Below are 10113 nucleotides of genomic sequence, written 5' to 3'. Positions count from 1 at the left end.
CTCCCCACTACGGCAGATCACGAGGCACAAGGTGCGGGGTGCGGCCATGATGGGGACGTTGGCAGAAGTCAGCCGCAGCTGACACCCGTGCAGAGCGGGAAGTGAGAACCTCTGTCCTGATTCAGGACGTTCGAGTAGCTGGACGCCTGGGTCACGCCGAGGACAGGATGCTGAGTCAGAGAAGCAGGACGGGGGCCTGCCACCTCAGACACGGCCGGGGTCGGAGGCCCTCGGGGACAGCCCCTTCCAAGCTGAGCGCAACGACTGCGTCTGGCACCACCTGCTCAAGGAAGCGCGAGGCCTCAGGGGCTGTGGGCACCATCTGGCTGTTTCGCCAGGTGACTGAGAGCCTGCCGGCTGGAGAGGGACCGGCGGGCGCCTGTCTGCCTCCTGCCTGCTCCCCGCTGCTCCTGCCCTGGCCATGCCCTGCATGCCCACTCACCTCTATTCTTCACCCCCACCTCTGCCCCGAAACCCTCCCCCAGAGGCCACAGTGTCCAGGGTCAGCACGACCCCGTGACACCCACCCGAGACGAGATCCATCTGGAACTGCTCAGCACTCCAGTTTACTTATAAAGTTACATCCTAGAAACGCCTCTAACAACAGTCTCAAAGAGGTGTAGAGACACTCTCGTACGTCCGCTGCGCGCCGCTCCCCGGAGCCGCGGAAGGACGACACGGGGTTCCTGTGAGCTGCCGTCCGGCGGGAGGGACGACATGCAGGCGCGGCTTTCTTCTGCCTTCCTGCCCCCGGGGCCGCCTCCTCTCCAGGACGGGCTCTCCACCTGGACCCGCAGGCGCACGCAGCCGCCCGCTCAGGACTGGCCGCCGCAGCACCGAGGCTGGTGGCACTGTGTGAGGATGCCGTGGGCCACCGGGAGCCCCTCGAGGCCCTGTCCCCTGAGCAGACACGGAGTCATCCAGTTAGGTCTTCATCACTGCCATGAAGGAGGCCTGTGAAAGGACAGACGGTGATGTCTTAGTGGCCACTGTGCAAGGTGGGGTGGGGCCCGCCGTCCTCGGCACCCACTGGCACTGCTGCGGCTCCCCAGCCCTCAGGGGAAGACACGAGTGCGGCCGCTGGGAGGGCCTGGGTGAACGAACACCCCCGGGCCCCTCCGTACCTCCTGGAGGAGCTGCCCCAGCATTTCCTGGCTGTGAATGGAGCGCCTGTGGCAGAGAACTGCTCGCTCACCCTCCGGGTCCTGCTTCCTGCAGTGGGGATAGGTGTTTAGCCCGTCTGCTCTCCCCGCACAGGGTGACAGGCAAACTGGCGTCTGGGAACGTGCGGCAGCCTCTGACCTCTGCCCAGACAGCTAAGAGCTGGGCGTGTGGGCAGGTGGGAGACACGGGGCCATGACAGGCACTGGGGACTAAGCCCCCTGAAGCCCCACCTGTCTATTCTAGTGGCTATGGTCACTGTGAAGGTCCCCTCTGTGTCTGGCAGGTAGGTGGAGGGCACAATCCTGTAGGTCCCTGCAGACAGGTGGCAGAGCCGGCTCACATCCCGGGCGTAGCAGTGTGGCACACAGCTCAGCACAGGCTTCTGGAGCAGCAGGGAGGCCGTGCCCTGGGCCGCGCCGTCCGCGGGAACCTGGGGAGGCACGGGCTCAGCCTGGGGGGCCTGTCCCTGTGGTGGACAGAACTGCCCTGGCCGTCTTCTGTCTCGGGCCGCCCTGTCCTGCTGCAGCCTTCTTGGATCCCTTGAGGCTTGACGCCTGGTCCCTCAACCCCAGCCCGCATCACACATGCCACCCCCTCAGGCGGAAGACCCACCAGCTCCACAAAGCTGGGCTCCCCACTCGCCGAGGCCCCACCACCCTGGCCCGGGGACACCGGCACCAACCCTGGCCAGGCCCCATCCCGAGAGTCATGTGGTCGGGCCCGGGTACGCTTCCCGGAGCTCCCAGGAGCCTCTGCTCTGGGGACCCTGGCAGCTCCCCACCCCGCCCCCCAAGGCACAGAACCTTCTCAGAGAAAACTCTGCTCCTCTGGCAGAGCACCGCCTCCGGCTGTGTGCGCGCCCCACCCCGCAGCCTCCCGCCCACGCACCCGCCACTTTCCCCATCTTGAAGTGGGGCTCAGGAGCACGGCGGCCTACGGGCTGGTGAGCCGCGTCTGTGCCCTGGGACCCAGGCCTGTGACTTGTGACCACTGGTGTGTCACCTTGCCCCTGTCTGCCCGCCTGGCGGAGAGCGCATACTGATCAAGGTAGACATTCCGGTGGCACTTGTGACTCACTGGCCCCTTCCCAGCCTCCACGCCCCCACCCCACACTTGGAGGGTCGCGTGCCTCTTCTGGAGGGCCCCCCGGGGCCACCCCCTCCTAGACTAAAGGTGGGGACAACGGGCTTTCTGCCCCAGCTCCTGGAAGCCACCCCTTCCCTGAGGCCAGTCTGGGCTCAGGCCCCGCCCCATCCCTCCGAGCCCCCTGGGGCCCTGACAGCCCCTCTTCCCCCTGCCTGGGTCGCTCTCCTTTCTGTTCTGAAAACCTTGCTGTCAGTCACCAGACCGCCTTAGTGTGTGTGGGTGTCCCCGCTCCCCTCCTCCCCCAAGCCCATGCCGCCTCGTCACTTCTTCCTGGCTCGCAGCGGGCGCCCCTGCCCCAGGAGCAGCCTGAGTGGTATGGGGTGTGGGGAGAGGTTACAAAGCTTTGGGGTGGCTGCTGGCGTACGACGGATCAGTCCCCATGACACCACTGGGTCTTCTGGGGAGAAGTGACCTCGTGACGTAGTTGTTCTGAGCCAGGCAAGTGGACAAGGGAGTGCCTGAGCTGACTGTGACCCCCAGGGTATCACGGCCTTGGTGAAACCTAGAAATGAGTCTTGCTCCTGATGGGCCGGCCTGGCCAACACGCCCAAATGATCGAGTCCAGGCCTCCGTGCCATGACCTGCCATCTGCGTGGCCCCCCGTCCTCTGAGGGGCCCTCCCGCCCCCCCCCCACCCCCACCCCCACCCCCACCCCGGCTCACGGCACCCAAGCCCAGCCCCCTGGCAGGTGGAGCGTCTTGCCTGGAAGACATGGAAGCCGATGGGGTGGCACTCGCTGTCGGGGCAGTGCTGCCGCAGAGTGATGCGGACACAGTGGGGGCCGCTGCCCTCGGGGACCGAGAGCGGGAAGCAGGGGTTGGTGGCGTAGGAGGCGAAGTTCCGGCTGCCCCCGGCTGTCTGGCCGGCCCGCCAGCAGCCCCGCAGCTGCACAGTCTCCCACTGTCCCGCCGGGGCCTCCTCGGGGTCTGCGTTCTTGGCTGCCAGCCTGACGGCACTGCCAGCGGAAACAAGCACAGGGGCCAGCTGGCGGCAGGACTCGGGCCTGCCCCGGTCAAGGCAGAGACGCGGCCGGGAGGAACCCTCCCCATCCCGAGCCGGCCCTGCAGGGCCCTCACCTAAGAGACACTCTCCCGCTGGAGAAGACGCGGAGCAGGAACTGCCCGGGCACGTCCTTCAGGAAGGTGCTGGGCACGGCCAGGTAGTAGCCGGGGTCGAGCTCACAGCGAAGGTGGACCTCGCGATCGTACGCGTGGCACACGGTGCCGGCCACCGGGGGCGAGGACAGGACTCTGGGCAGGCTGACCCGCCGCTTCTCCACCTGCGTGCGAACGTCACAGACCTGGCTCGGGCCACTGCAGCACTGGGCCTCCCCTCGGCCGAGGTAAAGCCTGCGGGGTACCCCCCGCCTCTCGGCCGCCGAACATGCGCAGATCCCCGGGCTCTCGCTCAGCCCTGTCCCAGATGGGAGCCTGCAAACTGCCTTGCTCCTGGAGGGGACACGCAAACATGACAGCGCTGTGCCCAAAAGTGCTGCTGGACAAAAGGCTGGCCTGTGACTCCTTCAGCAGGAGAAAGGAACGCAACGTGAGCCATGCCCACAAAGGGACGAGAAACTCGGGACCGAGCTGCCAGCCTTGGCAGGACACACAGGATGTGAGCAGGGGGTGGGCAGGGGGGCAGGCAGCATGCGCTGCCCCTGGACATCAATCCAGACCTGTCCATCCCTGCAAGACAGGGAGACAGGCGTGGGGCGGGGGAAGTGGCTTCCCCAGGTCCCACGGGAGTGGCTGGCTCCTCAGCAGTGGTGCTCAGAGCCAGGCTCACGGGAACGTGCCCCGCCAGCCGGTGCAGCTCGGATTGGCGCTGGGCTGAGGGAGCGCCCACTGGCCTGTGGCTCCCGACCGTCCCGGGCGAGCAGCCCCGCGCACCCACCTTCCACAGGTGCAGGCCCACGGCCGGGCAGTCCTGGCCCAGGGCACTCGCCCACCTCCACGCGGTGCAGCTGGCCCCCAGGGGTGCCCGGGCCCGGCCAGCCCCATCGGTCGTGCGCGTCCTGGGTCTCTGCAGGACAGTGACATATACCTCGCTCGGCTCTGAGACCCGCAGCCAGAATTTGGGGTTGCTGGGGAAGCTGCTGTTGTTCCGGCAGCCTCCGGCCGACTGGCCCTTGACCCAGGCTCCAGGCAGCTCCTGGGTGTGGCACAGTATCTTCCCTGGGGGATGGGGGGACGGGACACACCACATCAGGTTCCCACACCTGCTCCCCACTGCCACCGCCACCAGCCCTCCAAGGGCCCGCCGCCTCCCGCCACCTGGATGGGAGGGGACAGCCCCGCAGACACGGCCTGGGCACGGGGCTGTATCAAGAGCCCTGCAGGGGCATGCGGGCCCCGCCCTGGCTGACCCCCGAAGGCAGAGCCCCTCCGAGGGCCTGCAATGCAACCGCACGGGGACCGCCCTGAGAACAGTTACCTGAGTAGAGGCTCTGCAGGTGGCCGGCCTCCGTGACCGGGTAGCCGATGGTGACCTCATCAAACTCCTGGAGGAACTCCTGCTCGTCCACCCAGAACTCCCCATCCTGGAGCTGGGACAGCAGCTCGGAGCTGGCCGCCGCATCCACCCGGCTCCACCCTTCGCCCCTGCAAGCGACCTCGTGTCAGGCCTCCCGCCCGAGAGCAGACAGTGCTGACTGCGGAGCAGGCAGGAGGGGACGCGGGGGGTACTGAGGGCGTCCTGAGAGCCCATGTCCCTGCCAGCCCCTTGAGAGCCCAGCTCCACAGCCCCACGCTCGCATCTGCTCTGGGCCGCACCTCCCACGGGGCAGTCCTCGCACCTCCCCAGGGGCTCCTGCTTCTGGAGGCTCGATGCGGGGCCCGGCCGAGCGGAAGGGTCAGCGAGAGGTGAGGGAAGGGCGTCTCCCCATCGCCTCGGTGAGCTGCTCAGCCGAGTGTGGGGTCTGCTCGCTACCCGGCCGGGTGAGGGGACTGTCCCAGCACCCTTCCAGCAGGACGCGGCAGTGGCATAGGCGTCACATAGGTCCCCGTGGCCCACAGCCTGGTTGGGCATACGCCACTCCCTGGGCACCCTCAAAGCAGCACCCCGGAGCCGAGGGTTCCTCGGGCCCAGTACCAAGCACTACGCCACCTCCTGAGGCCATCTGGGGCCGAGCACGGAACACATGGCCCACAAGCAGGGGTCAAGTGGACCTCGCTGGAGACCGACTGAGCACTGTCATGACCATTGAAATAACCATGGCACAAGCCGTGGGCACCGGGGCCCAGGACCCCCACTGTCGTGACGGCTCCACCCTCCCCTGGGGACAGCGGTGCCGCCGGGCACTCACCCCTCCGTCCAGGGCCCCCGCCAGCACCGCCGGCCCCAGGGGTTCTGAACGCGCAGCAGCAGGATGCTCTCGCCGGCCCGGCCCTGGAGCTCCCGCAGGTCCGAGACGATGAAGGCGTGAAACTCCCCCAACTCCCTGGCACCTGGGCGGGGAATGGCTCGGTCACGGGTGGACGCACAGCCACGCAGGCACCTGGGTCCCCAGACAGACCACCAGGCTCCTGTCCTGACCGCCGGACTCCGGCCAGACCAGTCGGCAACTTGCTCGCTTCTCTGGGCCTCGGTCCCCACCTGGCTGGATGAGGGACGCTGGCCATCACGCACGGGGCCATTTCTCGAGCGTGCTGCCACCGACACTGCCGTCGATGGCCTGCGACGGCCAAGGAACGAGGGAAACCTCCTCTCGGCGAGGCCAGCTGCGGGGGCAGGGGACAGCCAGGCAGCACGAGCACTGGAGGCCCAGGGGGATGACTCCACCGGCCCAGAGACTGGGGACAGACGCGTGCGTGTGGGGGAGCCAGACGGGATGGCACCCTGTCTGGGGAGGAGGGGCGGTGATCCAGAGCGGAAATGAGAAACTCCTGGAACGTTTTTAAGTGCTTTATTCAGAATGGCACTGTAGCTTCCACTCCGGATGTCCTGCCCGTGTCCCCAGCCCCCTGCCGCCTCAGTGGGCTCCAGGTTACCCTGCCCTGGAGGCAGTTGATGCTAAGCAGACCAGCCCCTTGCCCTCCGGAGGGGCTCCCCTCAGTCTCAACTGTGCTGGAGCCACGTCCCGGGGTCTGCCCGTGGGGACCCGCCCCGGGCCAGCCCTCACGCACAAGCCGGGCCACGTAGCTGTCAACACGGGTCATTTGTTCCAAAGTTCATAGTCTCTGACCAAAATTCCACTATGGAAAGAACCCTAAACGTGAAACGTTTATGCAGAGAGACGTTCACTGCGACATCACTTACGCCACCATAAAATCGGAAGCCCTAAAACACCCAACGTCAAGGAAGCTACTGCTAATCCGCTAGTGCAATGACGCGCTGGCCAAGTTTACGTGACGACACAGAAAACTGTACGCCCAGCAGAAGGCAAAAAGTACATGCTCATGGAAAGAACTGAGAACGAATCGGAAGCGGTCCCGTCTGAGTGACTGTCCCTTCAGCGACCGTTCGCTCTGAGCACTGCGTTACCCAAACAGACACCCGCATGTCCATGCTGCCAGGCTGCCTGCCGGGCCAGAGACGGTGCCACCTCCCGCTTCCCAGACCATCTGCACAGCGGTCACCCGAAGTAGACTCCTGCCTGGCCCTGGTGCTAAGTCCTGGGCAAGGAAAAGGGACCCTCCCTCTGGGGAAGGGCGAGCAGCAGGAGGTCACACACCCAGGACACCGCTTGGACGGACCAGTGCCCTGCTCTCGCCTCGTCCTGATGGGCCATGGGTCAGCCTGCTGGTGAGAGGGAGAGTGTGCTGGCCTCAGCCGCCACCACCGTACCTGCTCTGGGGCTGAACACCGAGCAGCTGATGAGACAGCGCTCTTTGAGGCCGAGCAGCTGCCGACAGGTCCTGGCCTCCACGCCGCCGGGCCTGTCCTGTTGGCCACTGGTTCTCGCCACGTCCTTCAGGTTCCACCTTTCTGCCAGGCCACCGGTCAGGTCCACCAGGGCATCCGCCACCTGCCCTGCCCACAGATGTTCATAGGAGCCGTGGATCCTGGGGAAGCAGCCATGGGGAGTGAGCCCCAGCACTGGGGCGTGGCTCCCTGCTTTCTGTTATCCCACAGCCTACGACACTCCAAATCCCCCTCTGACCCCCACTCCAATCTCTCCTCTCTGCTGCCTCATCCTCCCCGCACCCAGGCGCAATTCACGCGCTGCCACGCGGTGTCCTGGCAATAGCCTGCCACCTCTGCCCGCGAGCAGAGCCCGTCCTGCCCCCTGTGTGGGCCCAGGCATGAGGCGGCACGGGGCAGAGGCTGTGAACAGCTTCCCCTCCGTCTGTCGGGACAAACCTCACACCCCAACGGTGGCCATCGGGTGGAGGGACCGTCACACTGACGTCGCCAGGAGGCCCTCCCCACTTCCTGTCACCGAGGCGTCAGAGCATTCTAAGAGCACGGTCCTTCAATTCAGGGCCGGGTGAGGGTCTCGTCTCAGCCAGGGCCATGCTAAACAAGGACGGATTCCTCCGTGCCCGCCCCCCGCCCCTGCAACCTGCAGAGAGGCCGCTTGTCCCCGACAGTGGAAAATAAACAGACGGAAACATCTTTCTTGCGGAGGACTGAAGAAAGAGAAAAGACACACACCCTCTTTCTGGGGGTGACCTCCGCACGCCCACTGTGAAGTGGGGGCAGGGAAAGGGGGTGGATGGGGCAAGAGAAGACAACCACGGGCCGAGCCTCAGAGCTTCTGTCCCTGGACGGATCAGCCCCAGCCCGGGACCGGTCTCCAGACCCTTGGGACTGACAAGGGTGTCCCGCCCTGGCCTGGTCCCCCAGCCTCCGGCTGCGTACTTGGCGTAGACCTTCTCCAGTAACGGGAGCCAGAACACATCCTCTCTCTGGCACCGGGAGAAGCAGAGTCTCCCTGCAAGACAAGGCAGACGGTCATCTATGGTCACCTCCATCCAGCGTCCGAACTGCCAAACTCGACAAGTGAAGGAGCCGCAATACGTCGGGTCGAGCCAGCTCGCCTGTCCGGGAGCGATGACCTGCCGTGCAGAGGGAGAGGCGACAGACCGTGAGACACAAACATCACGCCACGCTGTCAAGGGCCTTAACCAGAGTGAGCACAGCGGAGCCGTCCCACACTGCCCTGCGGCTCCGCGAAGGGCTCGGCCTCGCTCCACACCTGGAGGTCACGCTCAAGGAAAACTGACCACGGGACAGAGCTCGCAGCCCTTCTCCAAAAGCTTAAAGTCAACCATTACGTCCTACTGTCCCAAATGAGGACTTGGCCTGAGTCCAAAACAAATGTGATTTTTATGAGCACAGGAAACCCAATTCTCGACTGAGCTGGTGGCAAGTGGCAAGTCACCATAGGCACAGCAACTCCCCTGCAGAAGCCTGGAGCTCAGGACCCCTGCCAGCACCTGGTCACGTGTTCACCGCCAGGTCTGGGGTCCTGACCCAAGAGGCAGTGCGGGCTTTGCACCTACAAGACTTGTTTGGCCCTGGCTCTGGCCCTCACTGGCCGGGAAGACGGTGACAATGGTCTAGTGTCCTCGTCTGTAAAGAAGGGTCAAAGCCAGTGAGGCCTATAAGAACGAACGCCAGTGACGTGAGCACTTAGCATGGGGCCTGGGACGTGGCGGGCACGCTGAGCAAGAGCACCACTGCCCACGAACCTGCTGCACTCCCCTGTAATGCTTAGCGAGAGCCGCACGGGCCATCCACACCTGCTGCTCTGCCAAGCCTCAGAAACAGTGGCGATCACCTCTAGCCATTTATACTCAAAACCCATAAATAGTCAACTAGCCAGGGAAACTCAGTGCGAACTGGGGCTTAGGCCCCTGCAGCCCACCTGTTCCCAGTCAGGCTGGCACGTCTGTCTTTTTACTCCAAACGTGCGGCCATGACTACACGAGAACCCAGAGCTCAGCAGACGGCAGAGCAGGGCAGAAAGCACCCCGCTGAGCCCCTGCAGGTGAGGCGACACTGCATCTGCGCCTCAGCGCCCCTGTGGCCTGAGAGCCAGGCTCGGTCCCATGGCCCACACTGAGCGGCCACAGCACAGCCCCACAGCACACAGGCGTCAGCTGCCTGGCCTCCTGCTTCCTTCCTGTGCACGGCAGACAGGAAGACGAGGGCAGAAGAGAAGCCCGCACTGTCACAGACACCTGCTCCAGGAGGTGCCGGCTCTTCTGCAGGGCGGCACAGGCGCACAGGAACCAGCAGTCCCCCAGCAGCCCTTGCTTCACCCGCCCTTCTTGTGGGTTATCTGCAAACAGCCGGGGCGAGGCACAAATTTCCTGAAATAAAAAAAAAAAAAATCGTCTAGAGTTACATCATGCCTGATGGCTAGTTTTTAAAACGAAGAACACAGATCCAGGGAACGGAGCTGGGTGGGCCCTAACTGCGGAGGAGGGGGCTGGCTGCTTGTCGATGTTATCCGTCGGCCACCCCTGGTTTCACGTCACTCTGTCCAGCTTAGATTGCAGGGTCCCTGTCTCTGTCCACCTTCCTAAATTGGCAAAACTCTCAAAATGGGATGAACCCTACCATCCCCTACTTGAACAGTGAAATGTTTGTCTAGGAGACGGTCTCACTTTACATTCACGACGGCAAATCTCGCAAACCTCGGATGGGCCCTGAACGCTGCTGGAAGCCGACTGCTTCTCCAAAAGGCTCAGTTCCCAGCCGGGGCCACTCACCGGCGCCACTCGCCTCTCCCCGCCCTCCCTCCTCACGCCGGCCACGCCCCCTCGCCTCCTGCTCCGTGGGAAACTACCGGGCCTGCACCCTCCTGCCTCAGGGCCTGGATTCCTCCTGCGACCCTTTCCCTCTCCCACCTC

General features: G+C 64.9%; 1 protein-coding gene across 3 annotated transcripts in view; it reads right to left on the bottom strand.

Annotated features, from left to right (window-relative positions):
• Window positions 1-547: 547 nt before the first annotated feature.
• Window positions 548-10113, bottom strand: part of CAPN10 (calpain 10) — an 11727-nt gene continuing 2161 nt past the window's right edge. Inside the window, exons 2-13 of one of the 3 annotated variants that reach the window (XM_023521099.1) lie at window positions 9439-9570; window positions 8114-8310; window positions 7097-7314; window positions 5880-6152; window positions 5616-5757; window positions 4745-4911; window positions 4205-4485; window positions 3388-3590; window positions 3014-3266; window positions 1395-1594; window positions 1125-1212; window positions 548-954 (exon numbers count right to left, since the gene is read on the bottom strand). In XM_023521099.1, the coding sequence (XP_023376867.1) occupies window positions 925-954; window positions 1125-1212; window positions 1395-1594; window positions 3014-3266; window positions 3388-3590; window positions 4205-4485; window positions 4745-4911; window positions 5616-5757; window positions 5880-6152; window positions 7097-7314; window positions 8114-8310; window positions 9439-9570 (2184 nt within the window). In that variant the 3' untranslated portion in view covers window positions 548-924. The remainder of the gene's footprint in view (window positions 955-1124; window positions 1213-1394; window positions 1595-3013; window positions 3267-3387; window positions 3591-4204; window positions 4486-4744; window positions 4912-5615; window positions 5758-5879; window positions 6153-7096; window positions 7315-8113; window positions 8311-9438; window positions 9571-10113) is intronic. The other 2 variants (XR_002776473.1, XM_011376265.2) reach the window with 2 other exon arrangements.

Source organism: Pteropus vampyrus, unplaced genomic scaffold, assembly GCF_000151845.1.
Source record: "Pteropus vampyrus isolate Shadow unplaced genomic scaffold, Pvam_2.0 Scaffold291, whole genome shotgun sequence".
Lineage (NCBI taxonomy): Eukaryota > Metazoa > Chordata > Mammalia > Chiroptera > Pteropodidae > Pteropus > Pteropus vampyrus.
Note: the sequence above shows the minus strand (reverse complement) of the source record. Positions and strands in the feature narration are given on the sequence as shown.